Genomic DNA, 19,845 nt, shown 5'->3' with positions numbered 1-19,845 from the left:
CTATAAAAATGTGATGTAAATGTTTGGGTTCACATTGGAGCCTGGCTTCTGGGATTCTCTACTATTGCAGGATGCCAAAGCCTTGAAAACAATTTGAGTCTGAACATCTACAATTTTACAGCCCCATACCCCAAGCCCTACGAGCCTGCGTCAACTGACAGAGACCAGATGCAGGTGTTTAGTGGCAGTGTAGATATACCCTAAGGAAATGAAATAGTGATAAATGGACTCATTCAAGTACTTAGTAACTTACATTTCCTGCCCTTCTTGCTGCTGTGATGAATTCTGTCCAGTTTCTGTGTCTCCTCCAGAACCTGTGCTCCCCAGGGGCCTGTCTGCAGAATTTCCGCCAGTGCTGGTGTTCTGCCCTAAACCCACAATTCCACTAAACCCTGAAGAGGAGGCAGTGTTCATCTGGTTAATGCTGGGTGTTGAGGAAGTCAATGACAACTGTGGCACAGAGGATCCAGATGCTGAACTACTTCCTGCTGCAAGGTGAGTGGTCCCACTGTTGGGCGTGGAATTAAAGGAACTGCCTGTTGGTGGGGCCCCAGGACCTGATAGATAAGTTGAATTTGGGGGTATAGGTCCAGTGCTCCCAGGCATTGCTTGCCCCTGGCTTGCTGGTGCTGAGGTGTGGTATTTAGGTGGTATCAACAGGCTGCTGTCAAGCTGCAGAGTGGCTAAGTAAGGTGCTGAAAGAGTGTATAAAAACAAAAGTAAATTGTTGTTATGTATCCGTTCACATCAAACACAAAGCATTGTAAAGTTATACAGTACTAGGCTTTGAGGGAGAAGGAAAATTGTGAGAGTATAATTTCCATTATAAATATTTAATTGTAGACTCAATTTTGCAATGAGCACCTTTTGATAATTTGATTCAACTATTAAACACTGGCTTGGTTTTGCAGAGTTCCAACAGTATAAAGAGAAGGGGAAGTGAATCAGCATTACTATTGATGTGTCATTAGTTCTGGTTACATTGTGATGTGATAACACTGTATTTGTGGCTATCCGTGACATTCAACTTCACGACTTAATTCACAGTTCACTATGACCCTTTAATAGAGCATCTTTATCTCTGCCAGTACAAGCCCTTTTTACATGAGGGGGGGCTTTGGGGGATTTAATTAAATTAATTGAAGTATGTTTGGACCCTAAGCAACTTCATGGACTGAGCACATTTTACACAGTTCTGCACATGCGCTGACTGCAGCTTGGGCTGTGCTCTTGCTGCTGGCTTTGGTGGGCTGCACTTGCAGGCTCCAATCTGGGCTGTGCTCCCTGGTGCTGGTCCCACTCTCTCTGGTCCGGGGTGGGCTATGCTCCCTGCTATGCTGACCCTATGCTGCCTCTGGCTAGGCAGGGTTGTACACACTGTTGTGCTGTCCCACTGCCACCGAGGCTGTGCTCCAGAGCAGTGCTGTCAGCCAGCCCCAGTGGGGGCTGTGCTGCCCACCACGCCGGCCCTGTTACTACCAGAACTGTTCTTCACACCACCAGCCCAGCCCCTGAACCTGGCCAGCCGGGCCCTGTGGTCCAGCAATCTCCATGGATGTTGCTGGACCAAAGAGTCCCAGATTTTATAGATGTAACCTGTAATGGCATATTGGCAATTTTTACAGATAAATGGTTTGGCAGCTCTATCTTCTTAGGTTTAACCTTGTAATGCAAATAGTAGAGTGCTAATTCCTCAAACAATAAACCCATACCAGTGTAACTCTGGGTGGTCTCCAATGAAAATATTTTTGGGGTTTCACAAACAATCCCTTTATTAAATAACCTATTACAGTACTCTTACTCACCCACCTATCCCAAATGCTTGAATACCTTCCTGAACTTCCCTTTTTCCAAAGCCTGTGAGGCTAGCCCTCATAGTCAGCAGAATCAACTACTCAAGTACAGATTGAACCACCTAAATCTAGGACTCTCTGGTCTGGCAACAACCAGAAGGACCACAGTTGTTGTTGGACCACAGAGTCCCAGCGGCGCAAGTGTGAGCCCCCTGGGAGTTCAATGGCAGGGAGTCCCACCCTCAGCCGGCATCAGCAGGGGCAGCAGCAGGGCTGGTGAGTCCTGTCTCTGGCAAGCTGCAGCCGGGTGGGGCAGAAGTGGGGCCACCAGCAAGTGCCATTCAAGGGAAGCCCTGACCAGGTTGGGGACAAGTGAGGCTGGTGGTAGCCAGAGAGCCGAGTCCCTGGGAAGCTCCAGCTGGGTGGGGCAGAAGCGAGGCCAGAGCCCAGTTGCAGAGGGGCTGGAGCGGAACCAGCTACAGGGAGGGGCCGCATGCTAGGAGGCTAGGGCCAGGAGACTTTCCCTGATTCAGAAAATTACCTCATTCAGGACTGGTCAGGTCCCAAGTATGCCAGACCAGGGAGCTCTAATCTGTCCTCACTGATAACAAAGATGGCTGGGGGGATTTAATTCCAGAACTTCACTGAAAACAACCTAGTGTCTTCCCCTCTACAATGACAATGGGAACTCTCAACTTGCACGCCTCAGCTGATCTAAATGCATCAACTAGTTCAGCAGCTGATGTTCTGAGACAATTACCTATCACATAAACTAGCACTGGCTCATTGTTTTCTTGTGCTCCATCATCTGTCTATATATTTGTGTTGTTTTTGGTCTAGTACTATTAGCTCTTTGGGGCAGGCACCATCTTTCTGTTCTGTGACTGTACAGTGTATAAGACAGTTGGGTTCTGATCCATGATTGGGGCTCCTCAACACGAATACAAATAATAAATTGCCAAGCAATCACACAGGAAGATGGGTCCTCGCTCAGCCAAGGTCCAAGCCATTTAGAACAAAGAGTGGGCATATCCTGCTCATCAAGAGACAAGAAATAGCCACTATAAATTCTTCCAGATGATTCACTCAATCCATACATATTAATTTAGTCTTGATGGCTTGAGTTCAATAAACTAATTCTAATCTGTGTAAGGCATCAGATAAACCACAAAATCACAATGCACTGACATTACATCTCAGATGTGCTTATTAACCCCCCTATTAGTTCAATATATATGTTTAAACCTCTACAAAAGGGCCTCTGGATCAGATGACCAAACATCCAGGGGTACACTGATTTCTCCGCAGGAACACACAGATTGGCTTTTGGCTCTCAAGATGAATTTAACAGGCTGGCAGTTAGAAAATACTAGGGATGCGAATGTGTACCTGTGTACATGGTTAACCTGGGCTCTTTGGTTAACCCTCACAGTTACATGACTTCCCTTCCCAACTGGTGCGCATAGGGTGCTGGCTTTTACCCCACCTCCTGCACTGCTGCCTATGTGGGCTGCATCCTCCTGCTTGCCCCTGAATGTAAACATGTAATTGCTGAGACATTCAGTGGTTTACACATTTACTAAAACATACACATTTTAATATCCCTAAAACATGCATCTTTTTACTTGCAAAGTGAACAAATGTAATATGGAAATCAGAGATACACGACTAAAATGGAGCCCCACAAAGCTATTTTTACAATCATTTTATAGCTCATAAATGATTTAAAGGGAAAATTGCTTCCCACTCTGCAACCACCCCAACTACCTACCAACTTCACTTACCTAGGTGATGCCGGCAAACTTGCGCATAAAGTTTGAGTCTGGAATGATTGTCACACTCCTCACTGCTCCAAGGCTGGGTAAACCATTCACTCACTAGCTCATCTGTCAGCTTCTGCGCCATGGTCTTACCCACCCGCATGATTCCATCACATAACACTTTGCAGATTGGTTTGTGTTGACCAAGCCTACACATCTGGCAGCACAAGAAGAAATATTTGTAACAAGAGGCCATGTACACAGAACAAAACCAGTAACTAGATAAACGGATTGGTTTGCAGTCTCGTGCCCTCTCTCCAGTCGAAGACCCATACAGTACAAATCCATAATTATAAAAATGAAAGTCTCGTTCTTTATCTCTGGCTGACTTTACTTATATTTACCATCCTGCTAAGGGCATAAGGTATGGTCTATCCCATAAATTCCACAGTATACAGTGAGGATGACAAGAGAATCCGGTTTTATACTTCAAGCCTACAGGTATAAGAAAGCACCAATTTCTTTCACAAAGTGCCTTCTACTGCATGAGCTCTAACTGCTAAGCCGTACTTCATCCTAATGGACAATGAAAGAATTTCTACGCTTATAGATTGGAAAACACGCAGTTGTAAGTCCAATTAAATACAGCAAAATCCCATTTATCAGATCTAACTGGAGCTGGGGCCAGATTGGATATAAAAAATTTAGATAATCTGGACTATAGGGAAGTGCAAGGCAGCAGCCCCATCTAGTGGCTAGAGGAGACATCGTTTACATCTAGAGCTATGTATGCTAGCAGAGCAGAGGGACAAGCACCTCTTCCCCAGGTACACCTGCTAGAGCAGCTGCTCCTATGGAAAGATGGCCCTAAGTTGCTGTAGTGAGAGAAGTACCCCCTTCCTGGAGCTGCATGCACCAAACCTTTCCTCCTAAATCCCACCCCATAGCCCATACTCCTAAATACGGCCCTCATCCCACAGCCCAATAAAAGTCATTCTGCACATGGACATAAAAAATTAGAACACTGGAAAAAAGCAATTTGATCAACTTATCTATAACTATTGACCAGTAAAGGACTATTTCTCAAAGTATACACCTTTTCTTTCCCCTATATACTTGAAACAGTGTATGTAATAAGGCCTCTAAATAGACTGTTCACAATGAAAAGACAGATACTTGGTTCCATAACTGGTGTTCTTAGAGATGTGTTGCTCATGTTCATTCAATGGAGGCGTATGCTCGCCACATGCAACAGTGCTGGAAGATTTTCTTTCAGGAATATCCATAGGGGACCAGCTCCAGCAATCCCTGAATGGCTGTACTACATAGGGTGCTGCCAGGCCCTCTCCTCCCTCAGTCCCTTCTTGCTGGAAACTCTGATAGAGGGGAAGGAGAGTTGGATGTTGAATGGACATGAGCAACACATCTCGAAGAACACCAGTTATGAAAACAGGTCTTTTCTTCTTCAAGTGCTTATTCACCTCCATTCAATGTAGGTGTATCTCCAAGCAGTATCAGCAGAGGCAGAGAGGAGCTTCAGGGCATGCTGAAAGCCACACAGCTCTGCCAAACCCAGTGTCACCTCTGGCCTGCTGCACAACAGTGCAATGGGATGTGAACCTGTGTACTGAAGATCATGTTGCTGCTTTGCAGATGTTCTGAATGGGAACATAGACCAGAAAGGCCACTAAAGAGACTTGTACTCTGGTAGAATGCGCCCTCACCAAGGGGTATGGCGGAACGCCTGGAAATCTTCTTTGAGCATACCAGAAGACCTCTCATCCATTTAGAATAGGCCACAAACAGCTGGGAGGACATATGGGAGAGCTTTGTCTGTTCCAGGTGAAAGGCAAGCACTGACCTGATGTCTAGAGTATGAAGACACCTCTCCTCACTGGTATTATGTGGCTTAGGGCAGAAGATTGAAAGGATGATGTCCATGCCCATGTTGAAGGCAGAAATAATTTTTGGCAGGAAGGCTGGGTGAGGGCTGAGCTGCATTTTATCCTTGAAAAAGACCAGGACACGAACCACTCTGTATGACAGATGGGGGAGAAACAACCTTCATGCCTTCTGCACTGCTCTGATTTCATTGCCAATAAAAAGAACACGTTGGTGGAGAGGAGCAAAAGGGAGCAGGAGGAGATGGGCTTGAAGAGAGGACAGCCTAAACAGGACCAACTTAAGGTCCCACTGAGGGAGAGGGAATGGACCTACGGGAAAAGCCTCTCAAGTTCTTTCAAAAATCTGGCTGTTATAGTCTGGAAAAACACGGACTGACATTGAATCAGCAGATGAAAGACTGAAATGGTGGCCATGTATACTCTGATTGAAGTCAAGGAAAGACCTTTGTGTTTTAAATGCAGAAGGTACTCAATGAGTGTCTGCAGTGGTGCCTCGATGGGGTTGATCCCTCTCTGAATAGCCCAGTTCTAGAATTGGGTTCATTTTGTCAGGTAGGTGGACCTGATGGATGGTTGTCTGCTCTCCAAGAGAACCTGCCTTATCTTGAAAGAGCAGATTACTCCTCAGGTTTCAGCCCTGGAGCAACCACACTGTGAGGTGGAGGGGTCCAGGTGCAGGAGGCAGCTGTGATCTTGCAACAGTAGTTCCACACGGACCAGCAGAAGTTGAGGCTGCAGCGCTAAGAGACTCGTGAGAGTGATGTACCAACCTTGGCGCAGTCATGCGGATGCCATAAGAGTCCCTGGTGGTGTGTCCTGCTCTATTTTCTGCATGACTTTGCTAATCAAAGGAAACAGTGAAAACACATGCATGAGGCCTTCTGTCCAAAGAAGGAGGAAAGTGTCCACGAGGGCAACTTCCTTCAAACTCAGGCTGAAGCAGAACCTGCAGCACTTTGTGTTCTGCTTGGTCAAGAATAAATCTACTCAGGGAGAGCCTTACTCTTGGAAGAGATTGGACATCACCTCCAGGTGAAGAGCCCATCTCTGGTGAGACAAGAACTGTTTGCTCAGGCAGTCTGCAATGGTATTCTTGGTCCCTGGGAGGTGACAAACCTCCAAGGAAATACAGAAGTTTCAGAGCAGACTTGCCTCTTGATAGAGGGCTGTGGATCTAGAACACTGTGGCCATGTTGTTTCTGCAGACATGGACCACTCTGCCTGATAAATGGGGGAGAAACACCCTGCATGACTTCTGCACTGCTCTGAACTCTGTGATATTTATAAGTGTGTGTTTTGTCAGGGTCCCATTCCTCCTGTGCATGAAGTGCTCCCCATCCAAGATCCAAGGCACCTGAGACTAGATGTGTGGAGTGTCGCAGTGACTAGAGTGGTCCACCCTGTCAGGGAATAGAGGATGTGCACTGGGATGGTAATTACCTAGTCTTGAGGGTGTCTGACTGGCGAATAAACAGTCATCAGTCACATCTGCAAGGGGCGCATCATGAGTCTGGTGAGGAGCACTAGGAAAGATCATGGTGCCATGTGACCCCCCAGGATGTGCAGGCAAACCCTGGCTGTATTTAACAATGTGGTGGAGACTTTTGTTACAAGGGCTGATAGCTCCTCAAACCTGTCTAGAGGGATGATGCCTGGGCTGTGGTTGAGTCTAGCACTGCACCAGTGAATTCCATCTTCGGCATAGTGACTAACATTGACTTTTTGTTATTTATTAGGGGGCCCATATGCTGGCACATGTGTAGTAGAAGAGCAGTATCCTACTGAGCCTTGGCTTCATAGCTGCCCCGAAGGGCCAGTCATCGTGACAGAAATAACCCTGGATTCCTATGGGTCCCAGGTAAACTGCTACCACCGACAGGCATTTTGTAAATACACTCGGGACCACAGCCAAACCAAAGGGGAGGACAGTAAACTGATAATAGTTTACATCTGCCATGAAATGGAGAAATCACCTTTATCCCTCAAAGATTGGGATGTGATCCTGTCTGGGGTAGGAACCTCTGGGCTGGGAAGGAAGAGGTTTAAATTTCTTCCTTTCTGGCTCCAGGACACACAACCCTGAGATTTTTAGGATGGTCTAGGAGTCCTTAAGGTAATGCTGCTTAGTGTCCATATGCTCTGCAAATACGGGTCCCGGGTGGATTGGTGGGCCTCCATTGATAAGCCTGTCAGCAGCAATCATGCTGCCCTGCGCATGAACACAGCAGGTGCCATGGAGCACACTGCAGAGTTCGCCAGATCAGAAGCTTCTTCCAACACTTTCCTGGCTGTTGACACCCTCTTAGTCAGGGCCCTGAACTCCTTTCTAGGGATTTCTGGCAGCAATGACTCAAATTTAGACATCGCCTGACACATGTTCAAGTATGAGATTGCAAGCCTATTTAAGAAAGGTAACACTGCTGACATAATGATTAGGGTAAATAAAAACCATTTTTGAAAAAAAATCAAATCCAATTTTTTAATTTTGTTTTTGTTAATGAACCCATCTAAAATGAAATCTGAATTTAATACAAAGTATTTTAAAACCCAAACTTATTGTAGTTTCCTAAAATTTTAATGTAAAAAAGAGGTACTCACCAGTACAGTATATTTATCAAAACTTTTGAATTAAAGGCTGCTTTTCCCAATTCTAACCTCTGATGCCATGCTTTATATATATGGCACTGTCCATTGGCCTGAGTAATTTAGGAGTTTATCTTACATTCAAGAGACATAGGCAAGTAGGAACTTACGCTTTAATCTCCTTTACTTAGGCATATTGGACATTTTCTCTAGGTTAGTCTAGTTTAATTCACCAAGGACAGTTATTCCCACTGTTCAACAGATCAAGTAGTTTTAAATGTGAAACATGTTTTGATAAGTTTATGTATCCAAAACATGAGACTCTTTTGTGTAATAAAAATAAATTGTTTATGGTGTTTAAATAAAATTTATTGACTTTACTGATGCCACTCGTGAGCAAAAAGTTAATTATGTGGTAAATAAGCAATATGTTGTTCACCACTTTCTAACATGCTGAAGTGGTGCAGTTATTAAGGACACAGAAAAATTAAGCTACATAATGGCTTCATTTATACTGTTATGGTATACCCTCCTAATTAGAAAAAGGTGCACCAAATTGTATTTAGTTGTAAATCAATGTTTTAATGATTATATCAACCAATAAGAATGCCTCTTTCTTTTGAAGATAATGAAGTACGAATGGAAAAAGTGATTAAAATGGATGATTTAAATCACCTTTTAAATAGCCTTGATTTAAATTTAAGACACATAATTTAAATTTAAGAGCCGTGATTTAGATCCCTGTGACACTGAAGAAGTATCTGAGCCATTATATATCATCTTTGAAAAATCATGGAAGTCTGGAGAGATTCCAGAAGACTGCAAAAGGGCAAATATAGTGCTCCATTTATAAAAACAGAAATAAGGACAAATCAGAAAACTGCAGAGCAGTCATCTTAACTTCTGAGCCAGGAAAGATAATAGAGCAAATAATTAAGGAATCCATCTGCAAATATCTGGAAGACAATAAGGTGTTAGGTAACAGCCAGCATGGATTTGTAAAGACCAAATCATGCCAAACCAACTTGATAGCTTTCTTTGATAGGATAACGAGTCTTGTTGATAAGGGAGAAGTGGTGGACGTGGTATACCTAGACTTTAGTAAAGCATTTGTTACGGTCTTCCATGACCTTCTTAATAAACAAACTAGGGAGATACAACCTAAATGGGGCTATTATAAGGTTGGTGAATATCTGATTGAATAATCATTCTCAGAGAGTAGTGGTTATTTCATTATCAGTGGTTCACAGTAAGGATGTTAAAATTTGTGTATTCAGGTAAAAGTGTAACTGATTAAAATTTCACCTGTTACATGTTTTCACATGGGAGAGGAAGCTCCTGTGGAGCTGCCTGTCCCCACCTGCTGCCTCTGTATCAGAGTTAGTGGGAGGGGTTGGGGCAGGTAAGAGCAGGTGCTCACGGGGAGTTGGCTTAAAAGATGATCCTCCCAACAAGTGCTGCTGCCTCTGATACAAAGGCAGGAGCACTGGAGGTGGAGGCAGGCGGATGCCAATGCTTGTGGGGACCTGTGTTAAAAACTGCCTCCCTCACACTCCTGCCCGGCTAAGAGGCAGCAAGCAGCATGGGGGGGTGGGAAGGAAGGATATGCTGAAGCCAGAGCTCACAGGGAGACTGCTTAAATGCTTCCCCTCCCCAGGCTGATGCCTCTGATACAGCGGGGGAGGGGGAGGGGGGAGGAGAGAGAGGGGTGTGCACATGTAACTGTGAAGATTAACCCATAGCCCAGACTTTTTGGTTAACTGTTTACATGTTTACACTATCACATCCCTAGTTCACAGTCACGCTTTAAGGGCATAACAACTGAGATCAGTTTTGGGACAGGTTCTGTACAATATTTTCATCAATTATTTAGATAATGGTATAGAGAGTACACTTATAAGGTTTCAGATGTTACTAAGGTGGAAGGCGTTGCAAGTGCTTTTGAGGACAGAATTATAATTCAAAATGATCTGGATAAACTGAAGAAATGGTCTGAAGTAAATAGGATGAAATTCAATAAGGACAAATGACATGCACTTAAGAAGGAACAATCACTTTCACACATACAAAATGAGAAGTGACTCTCTAGGCAGGAACACTGCAGAAAGGGAATTAGGGTCACAGTGGACCACAAACTAAATATAAGTAATCTGTGTTGCAAAAATAGCAAGCATGATTCTGGAATGCATTAACAAGAGTGTTGTAAGCAAGACACAAGTTGTAATTCTTTCATTCTATTTTGCACTGATTAGGCCTCAGTTGGACTACTGAATCCAGTTCTAGGCATCACATTTAAGGAAAGATGTGGAGAAACTGGAGAAGGTCCAGAGAAGAGCAAAAGAAACAGTTAAAGGTCTAGAAAATGACCTAGAATGGAAGACAAAGAACTGGGCTTGTTTAGTCTGAAAAAGACTAAACTACATTTTCAAGTATCTAAAAGTTTGTTACAATTAGGAAGAAAAATTATTCTTCTTAACTTCTGATGATAGGGACAAGGAGCAACTGGCTTAAATTGCAGCAAGGGAGGTTTAGATTGGAAATTAGGAAAAACTTCCTGTCAAGGTGGTTAAACACTGGAATAAATTGCCCAAGGAGATTGTGGAATTTCCATTATTTGAAGATTTTTAAGAATAAATTAAACAAATGATGGTGTCTGGTCCTGCCCTGAGGGCAGGGGACTGGACATGATGATCTCTCAAAGTCCCTTCCCGTTCTACTATTCTATGATTATATAATGGGCAATGGTTTGCCACATGCAGCTAGAAGCTCACAGAGGAATAAGTTTACATTCAAATAAATCAAGGCATTTGGAGTCTTTGTTCCTCAGTAAGGGTGGGCTGGACTTGTCTCTTTTGGTGTTTGACTGTTTCCACCAGGATGGTGATTGTGTATACAAATACTCATGCTCTGTGGGTGGAACGAAGTATTTGCAATCTGACCTTTTAGAAATCAGAAGTAGGGAAGAAGGTGTCTGCCACAGCACAGTGGTTACTCCTTCAAGCAGGGACAAGGTGACCTTAGCCATAGCAGGGTGTCTGTGGACCTCCAAGTGGAGGAATTGGAAGAGCCCTCTTTTAAAAGTTCTGGTGGGCCCTGGTGTTGCTTTGTGGAACTCCTGGAGGGGCGGGTGTCCCAATGGCCTCATTTGGGGATATGGATATCTGGGCCAACTACCTGTCCTCTGGTGTTGGAGGTAGATCCTCCCTCTCCCCTTTGACCAGAGAGATGGTTGGCCTAACTGACTCTGGTTTTGGAGGATGCCCTAGTTACCAAGTGGGTAACTTGTGGCTGTATAGGAAAACCCCAAGAAGTCCAGGAGCATCACTGCAAAGACTACCATGCTAGAGGCCACTGTGCTGGCTGCAAGGCTGCCTGCAGAGCCAATGTCTGCACTGAAGGGAGGGAGCAGGGCTCCGATGGGGTGCTGGCTGATCTGACACTGGCTGATGCCCAGGATGGAGAGTGGGCACTTCGGTCTCTCTGGTGCCAGGAGCTCTCAAAGGATGCTGTCCTTGGAGACTGTGGGATGCAACCATGCCAGTGGGCAGGGGACCAATGACAGTCTCTTGACCTACTTTGGGGTATGGAGGACCAGCATCGGAAGATGATGCCCAGTGTGGGGATGTCAGTTGAGGCCTAGAGACTCTACGCTTGTGTCCCAAGTAGTGTGGTGTTGATTGGTAGTGGCAGCACGGGGAGCAGTGCTGCTCATGCAGAGATATGTCCTTTGATTGGCGACTCGTACATGCTGAGTAGCTGGCTCTTATGTGTCTTGGCTGTTGGGAAGTGCACAACTCCAAAGGTCTACGTTCAGCCTCTGGTGACGCTTAGGCTAGAACGTCCGGCCCCGGTCTCTCCTAACCAACAGAATGGGAGAGCAAGACTGCTGGGTACTCAACAACTGGGCAGGAAATGGGGGCTTCTCAAGATGATGAGGCCCATTCACCGCAGGCATTGGCAGTAATGGCATGGAGATGATGTCCTGGGCTGCCTGGAACGCCTCCAGGGTAGAAGGGACCTGGATGCTTGGAGAGGGTGACAGGATGCGAGGACTACAACTCCACTCTACCTGGGCCAGTGTCCTTCCCATGCTCCCCCACTTGTTTTGGGTTCTCTTCTCAGACTTATCTTTGCCCATCTTCTTGGCCCCCTTCTCTGGGACCACTGAAGATACTAAGGACGTGAAAGTGTAAACGGTTAACTGATGAGACTGGGCTTCTCAGTTACCTTCACAGTTACACACAGCCCTCCCCCGCACAGCACAGAGAGGGGGAGGAACAGGTGGGAGTTGGTGTGTGCAGGAACCAGCTTTTAAACTGGCTCCCCACAGCTCTCAGGAAGATGCGTGCCTCCCCTCACTCTGCTGCTGCTTTTGATATCTCCCATCTACTCTTCCCCCTCCACGTGTAAATGGGTAATTGCTGATATTCTCAGCGGCTACACATTTACCTGCATAAACACATTTTCACATTCCTAGAAGGTACCTGGTGCTGGCTGGTCAACAGTACCAAGGAAGCAGTGAACGCATGCTTGATGCTAAGTCTGAGTGCCGATTCTGGGGAGTGAGGCAGACTCCATAAGTAAAGCCTTGATACAGATGACTTTGTCCTTCAGTTGTGTCTACACTGCACCGTTATTTCGACATAAGAAGCATTGTTTTGAAATAACAATACGAGCATTTACACAGCCATTCCGTTATTTTGAAATAATTTAAAAATAACGGATGGCTTATTTCGAAATCTGTAAACCTCATTTTACAAAGAATAATGCCTACTCTGAAATAGCTATTTCAAAATAAGGCGTGTGTAGACGCTCCACTGCTGCAATTTTGAAATAGCCCCTCACCAGGGCCATTCCGTTATTCCTCCCCAGTGCCTCCTGAGGCTCTAAATTGAGATAGCATGGCTACATTAGGGAAGCCTGCCTCATACTAATTTTGAGGCTTACCTGAAGTGCAGACTCGCTATTTCAAAATAAGCTATTTCAGAATAACTTCCAGAATACTCCAGTCATCTGAAGAAGCGGGTTTTGCCCACGAAAGCTCAATATATCATCTACATGCTTTGTTAGTCTTTAAGGTGCTACTAGACTATTTGTTGTTTTTTAAGGTTATGCTGCTACACACTATTCCTTTGAAGTTTTTGTTCCAGAATAGCTTATTTCGAAATAAGCATGCAGTGTAGACATACCTTTATTGTTCTGGGTAAACAGCACTTCTCACTGATGTGGGACTCTGACAAGGAAAGGAGTTGCTTTTCAGGTTACTAACTGGCATAGGCCTGCAGCAGTGAGCACACAATTTGAACTGGGCGCACGCACACACACACACAAACCCAGACTAAATCCCTTACAAGGAACTAACTGCTTATTAAGTATTCAGCAAACAACTAGAGGACAAACACTATTTACAATTGAATAGGGAATTAATACTAGAAAGACCACAGCTAAGCGCTGGAGCAAACACTTCCAAGCACTTTTACTGGCAACAAGAACGTAGGGAGGAGGAGGCCGATCAGCGACTTACATAGCCTTGCATATGCACACCTCTCCTGGTGGTGCTGGAGCCAGTCGCCTACGGATATTTTTAAGGCAAAATCTTCCTGCACTGGTACATGGGGCAAGCACCCACACTTACATGGAATGGACACAAGCAAGTACCTGAAGAATAACATACCTGAATGCTCGCATTCATTTCTGATAATGTAATAAAGTAGAACTATTTGGAGGAGTATTTTTTCTCATGGGTTTTTAGGGGATGCATCTGCGGTAGCCTGCAAAGAAAATGTTAAATTTCTTCCTAGGATGGGAGCTGTTTGATTTTCTAGTGAAGTATTTCTAGGGAATTGTAATTAATACCAACTTCTTTAGTTTAATACTTGTTTTAGTATTGTTCGTGAGATTTACACTTGCTCTAGATTGAACTTGCTCTAGATTTACACTTGCTCAGGGCTTGCTACAAAAGAGTGAGACAGAGAAGGCAGATTGTGTGAATATGCCCTATATAAACAAAGTGAAATATCTGTGGCTGGGACCTTGACCTTTGACATATAGATGGTATTTTCAAAAGTGACCAGTGTTGGTTTAGGCCAGTGTAGAATGCTTTTGGAAATCCCATACACAGAGCCTTTGAATCTCTGTATCTTTTCAGCAACAAGACATTTCATCTGCAGACTAGACAACTGGGCTTAGTTGTATAGCTGCTCCTGGATCACTTATTTCAACTGTATTCATGTCATTCCTGATGTATGCAACAGACTGAGTCAATCTTCCATACAGTGACAAAAATTCTGTTGCTTCGCTTTAGGAAAATTTTATTTGGCAGGAGTCATTCATGACTCCTATCACTCTGGTTTGGCTACTCCTTGTTCATTGCCACAGAGCAGAAAAGTTGTAGCTATCTTGCTTTGTTGCCAGACATGTGAGAAACATGTCATATAGATAGTGCTTGCAGAAGGCTCCTGGATACAATATATGTAGAGGGCTCCTGGATATATTTTCAAGAAGTGCTATCAAATACTTCCTTCCACTCTACTTTTTCAGATTTCCCTGTATTTCATAGAATCATAGAACACTAGAACTGGAAGGGACCTCGAGAGGTCATCGAATCCAGTCCCCTGCCCTCACGGCAGGACCCAGTACCATCTAGACAATCTCCAATAGATGTCTATCTCACCTACTCTTAAATATCTCCAGAGATGGAGATTTATATGCCTACCCTTTCTCCTTGTACTTCTACATCTTAGTGCATCTTGCTATTAGACTGTTCCTACTGCTTATCTATTTTCAGCCTTTAGCTGCATATGTCTTGTTTCTTTCGACTTAAATAGCTGCAGTTCTTGAGGTTCTTCTATCTTAGGGCTCAATTTTGTCTAACACAAAATCAAAATGCAAAGGAACAAGCGCAGCTCCATTAGATGATATTTTTCCTGTATTCTGAAAAAGGAAAAAGTCCTCTTAAACTGAAGACAATACCGTAACTCAGGGGTTCTCAAACTTTGTGATATCTCAACCCCCTAAAATGATAAATGAATTTGTGTGACCTCCCCCCCCCCCACCCTCACCAAAGTTGTTAAGCAAAAAAAATAAAAATAAAAAATAAAAGGGGGTGGGGAGAGCCAAAGTTACACCACTTTGTCCAGTTTGGGACTGTACACTAACCGCCAATACACCCGCCCCTCCCCGAGGCAGGCCCTGCTAGCATCCCCCCACTCCAGTGCACTCCCCCCTTCCCCTGAGGCAGGCATCCTCAGCGTCGGGAGCCCTGCTCCAATCAAATCTCCCCCCACCCTCCCACAGAGCCAGGCATGGAGGAGCACTCTTACTCTGAAAGGGGAAGTTACTCACCAGGTGTAGTAACGATCGTTCTTCGAGATGTGTCCCCGTGGGTGCTCCACTCTAGGTGTCGGGCTCGTCCCGGCGCCGCTGATCGGAGGCTTTTCGTAGCCGTAACTGGCCGGACCGCGCATGCGCGGCAGGCTTCGCGCGGTTTCCTCAGTCACGCGGTCCGGCCCCCCCGCCAGTTCCTGTCACCGTCCGGAATCTGCAATGAAACAAAAACAGACCCGGAGCGGGGAGGAGGGCGGGACGTGGAGCACCCACGGGGACACATCTCGAAGAACGATCGTTACTACACCTGGTGAGTAACTTCCCCTTCTTCTTCGAGTGGTCCCCGTGGGTGCTCCACTCTAGGTGAGTACCAAGCAGTAACCTCCATGCGCACCGGGTCAGTGTTCCTCCGTAGAGGCTAGAACTGCGGACGCTACTGCTGCGTCCGAGGACCAACGTCGCACAATCGCATAATGATGAACAAAGGAGGTGCTAGAGGACCAGGTGGCTGCTCGGCAGATGTCGCTGAGAGGCACACCTCTAGCAAATGCAGTGGAGGTGGCCATTGCCCTAGTGGAATGCGCAGCAGGCTGAGAAGCGAGAGGTTTTCCCTTCAGTGAATGACAGGTTGTAATGCAAGCGGTAATCAACCTAGCTATGCGTTGACTGGAAAGAGGGTTGCCTTTAGAGCGCTGTGCTATGGACACAAGTAGTCTGTCCGTGCGTCTCCATGAGCGTGTTCTGTCTATATAAAACGCGAGTGCTCGTCGCACATCGAGCATGTGCAGCAAAGTTTCTGACGAAGAAGCATGCGGTCTAGGGTAGAAGGCAGTTAGAACTATGGGCTCATTAATATGAAAGGAAGTGTTGACCTTGGGGATGAACGCTGGGTGTAGACGTAAGGTCACTGTGGTCTTTGAAAAGGAAGTGTAGGGTGGACTCGCCATCAACGCCCCTAACTCGCTCACTCTTCGTGCGGAAGTGATAGCCAATAGGAATACTACTTTCATCGATAACATTCGAAGTGGTATTGATGCCAACGGTTCGAAGGGGGGATGCATAATTGCCCGTAGGACCAAATCGAGGTTCCAGGTTGGTGGAGGGGGCCTGTGGGGCGGATGCAGGTTCACTAGGCCTTTTAGAAACCTTTTAGTAATTTGGTGGGAAAAAATCGAAGTACCCTGCAGAGGTTCATGAAAGGCACTGATCGCTGCTAAATGAACTCTCAATGTAGCCATGGCCAGACCCAAGTCATGGAGGTGGAGGATATAGTCCAGGATGTGTTGTAGAGGGGAAGTAATAGGTTGTACGTTTATAGCTTGACACCATTGCTGGAACCTGTGCCATTTTGCCAGGTAAGATCTCCGAGTAGAAGTCTTTCTGCTACTCATAAGAATTGTTTTAACTCGCTGTGAACAAAGGTGCTCGTCTTGTCTGAGCCATCTATGAACCACGCTGTGAGGTGAAGCGACTCGAGTCTGGGATGCAAGAGGGCTCCCTTCTGCTGGGACAACAAGTCTGGGTGAAGGGGAAGTGTCCACGGTGGGCGTATCGACAGCCTGTGCAACAGCGGATACCACGGCTGTCTCGGCCATGCCGGAGCTATTAAGATGACCGTCGCTCGCTCGAGCATTATCTTCTCGAGAGCTCGCGGTATTAGGACCGTCGGGGGAAACGCGTAGAGGAGGGGTCCCGTCCAAGTTATTAGGAGAGCATCGCCCAGAGACCCTCTTCCGATCCCCCCTCTGGAACAGAACTGGGGACACTTGGCATTCTGCGTCGTGGCAAACAGGTCTAGTTTCGGAGTTCCCCATTTGCGAAAGATGTGTCGAAGAACGTCTGCCCTCATTTCCCACTCGTGATCTACTGGGAATTGTCTGCTTAACGAGTCCGCAATAACATTGCTGATGCCAGGTAAGTACGATGCCATGATGGTTACATCGTTCCTTATGCACCAGTTCCACAACCGCACTGCCTCCGCACAAAGGGAACGAGATTTGGCACCCCCTTGCCGGTTTATGTAGTACATCGCCGCTACATTGTCTGTGAGTATCCTGACCGCGGCATGCCTTATGCGTGGAAGAAAATGCTTGCATGCCAGGAAAATGGCCCGCAACTCTAGGAGATTGATGTGGTATGTGCTCTCTATGGTGGACCATTTGCCCTGAACGCGATCGCTGTCCATGTGCGCTCCCCAGCCTATGAGAGATGCATCTGTTGTTATGAGCATAGAAGGCTGAGGACGACGGAACGGAACCCCGGAGAGGAGCGTCTCCGTGCGTTTCCACCAGCGTAGAGAGTCGTGAACGTGAGGCGGTGGAATAACTGCCTTGCGGATGCTGTCTTTCTGAGGCAAGTATACCTTCCGTAACCAGTGCTGAAGGTCCCTGAAGTGGAGTCTGGCGTGAGGAACCACGAAAGTGGTGGAAGCCATGTGGCCCAGGAGGCGGAGGCATGTATGCACAGACACGGTCGGAGCGATATCCAGGACTCTTATCAGATTCTGTATGGCCTGAAATCTGTCTAAAGGTAAGTATGCCCTTTCCGTGACCGAGTCTAGTACTGCGCCTATGAACTTTATAGTTTGCGTCGGGACAGTGGTCGACTTCTGCTCGTTTAATATCAGGCCGAGCGAATCGAACGTGTTTCTGGCCAACGAAACCATTTGTACGGTCTCCTGGTGCGTTGGGGCCTTTATGAGGCAGTCGTCCAAGTAGGGGAATATAAGGACGTGCTGCCGTCGTAGGTATGCTGCAACTACCGCCAGCGTTTTCGAGAAGACTCTGGGAGCTGCCGCTAGACCGAAGGGAAGAACTCTGTATTGGAAATGGTCGTTGAGCATTGCAAAGCGTAGAAAGCGTCTGTGTGCCGGGTGAATTGTAATGTGAAAATATGCGTCCTGCAAGTCGAGGGCCGCAAACCAATCGCCGCGAGTCAGAGACGGAATTATTGTTGCTAATGTCACCATCTTGAAACGCATTTTTCTCAGATAACGATTGAGAAGTCGCAAGTCGAGAATCGGTCTCCATCCTCCTGACTTCTTTTCTGTCAGAAAGTAACGGGAATAAAACCCTTTCCCCCAGAACTCTCTCGGGACTCTTTCTATGGCTCCTATGGCGAGCAAGCGTAGGACCTCCTGACGCAAAAGAGTTTCGTGAGAGGGGTCCCTGAAAAGGGACGGGGTTGGTGGGTGGGAAGGGGGAATTGAAGTAAAGGGAATGGTGAAACCCGATTTCACTATGTCCAATACCCATTTGTCGGTGGTTATCGCGGCCCAACGATGATAATAGGGCCGAAGACGATGATGGAAGATGGGAGAGGTATTGGTAGTACTTGCGGTCGCGATTGGTACGATTGCGCCCTCGACAGACCCGTCAAACCTGTTGTTTGGTCTGCGGATGATTGTTCGCCCTGGAAGGTTGCGGGCGCCGGCGTTGTGGCCTCTGTTTGGATCGGGTGTGGTCAAACGGGCGGGGTTGTTGCCTCTGAAATTGGAAATCGTATCGCCTCTGGTATGGGAAGAATCTCCGACGGCGGAACGGTGGGACGTACATGCCCAGCATACGAAGGGTCGTCCGGGAGTCCTTCCCGGTGTGAAGTAGTTCGTCCGTTTTGTCCGCAAACAATTTTAATTTGTCGAACGGGAGGTCTTCAACTTTCGCCTGAAGGTCTCTCGGAGCACCCGCCGCCGCCAGCCATGAAGCTCTACGCATGGATATTGCGGTGGCTATAGATCTCGCAGCCGTGTCCGCAACATCCATGGCTATCTGGAGACTGGCACGAGAGCAAGCGTATCCTTCCTGCACCACCGCGCGCAGAATGGCTTTATCCTCCTCGGAGGCATTCTGGGCCAGACCCGATAGCTTGGCTATGTTGTCAAACCCATGATTGGACAGTAGCGCTGCATAATTGGCAATGCGAAGAAGAAGGGTAGAGGATGAGTAGACCTTTCTACCAAATATGTCCAATTTCTTCGCTTCTTTCTCCGCTGTCGCATTCCTCGCCTGCGGGTTCTTAGCTCGATTCAGGGCTGCGTCCACTATCAATGAGTTCGGTTGGGGATGAGTAAAAAGAAACTCTAAGCCCTTCGAAGGTACAAAATATCTCTTCTCTACCCGTTTGGATGTGGGCGGGACAGAGGCCGGGGTGTGCCATATTTCTGAGGCTGGTTCAAGGATCGCCTCGTCAATCGGGAGCGCTGCTCTAGACTGTTGTTTGGGATGTAGGTTTTTAAGCAATTTGTAGTGCTTCATCTGAACGTCAGTCGCATGAACGTTCTGCGTGTCAGCTACCCGCTTAAACAGATCTTGGAACTCTCGACTGTCGTCCGGGGGTGATTCGTTCCCTTGAAACACCGCTTCGTCCGGAGAGGATGAGGCCACGTCCTGTGGAGATATCGCGTGTGAGGGGGCATCCTCATCTGAAATCTGGCCCTCCTCGGGATCCGATATCTGAGGAGGCGGCGAGGGAGCAGCCGCC

General features: G+C 46.6%; 1 protein-coding gene across 3 annotated transcripts in view; it reads right to left on the bottom strand.

Moving 5' to 3' along the window:
- Positions 1–19,845, bottom strand: part of MED13L (mediator complex subunit 13L) — a 379,146-nt gene that overhangs the window by 53,118 nt on the left and 306,183 nt on the right. For all 3 annotated transcript variants that reach the window (XM_075898186.1, XM_075898187.1, XM_075898189.1), the window contains 2 exons: positions 3,578–3,770; positions 254–695 (listed from right to left, as the gene is read on the bottom strand). In XM_075898186.1, coding sequence (XP_075754301.1) covers positions 254–695; positions 3,578–3,770 — 635 coding nt within the window. The remainder of the gene's footprint in view (positions 1–253; positions 696–3,577; positions 3,771–19,845) is intronic.

This window comes from Pelodiscus sinensis, chromosome 15 (genome assembly GCF_049634645.1).
Source record: "Pelodiscus sinensis isolate JC-2024 chromosome 15, ASM4963464v1, whole genome shotgun sequence".
Classification (NCBI taxonomy): domain Eukaryota; kingdom Metazoa; phylum Chordata; order Testudines; family Trionychidae; genus Pelodiscus; species Pelodiscus sinensis.
Note: the sequence above shows the minus strand (reverse complement) of the source record. Positions and strands in the feature narration are given on the sequence as shown.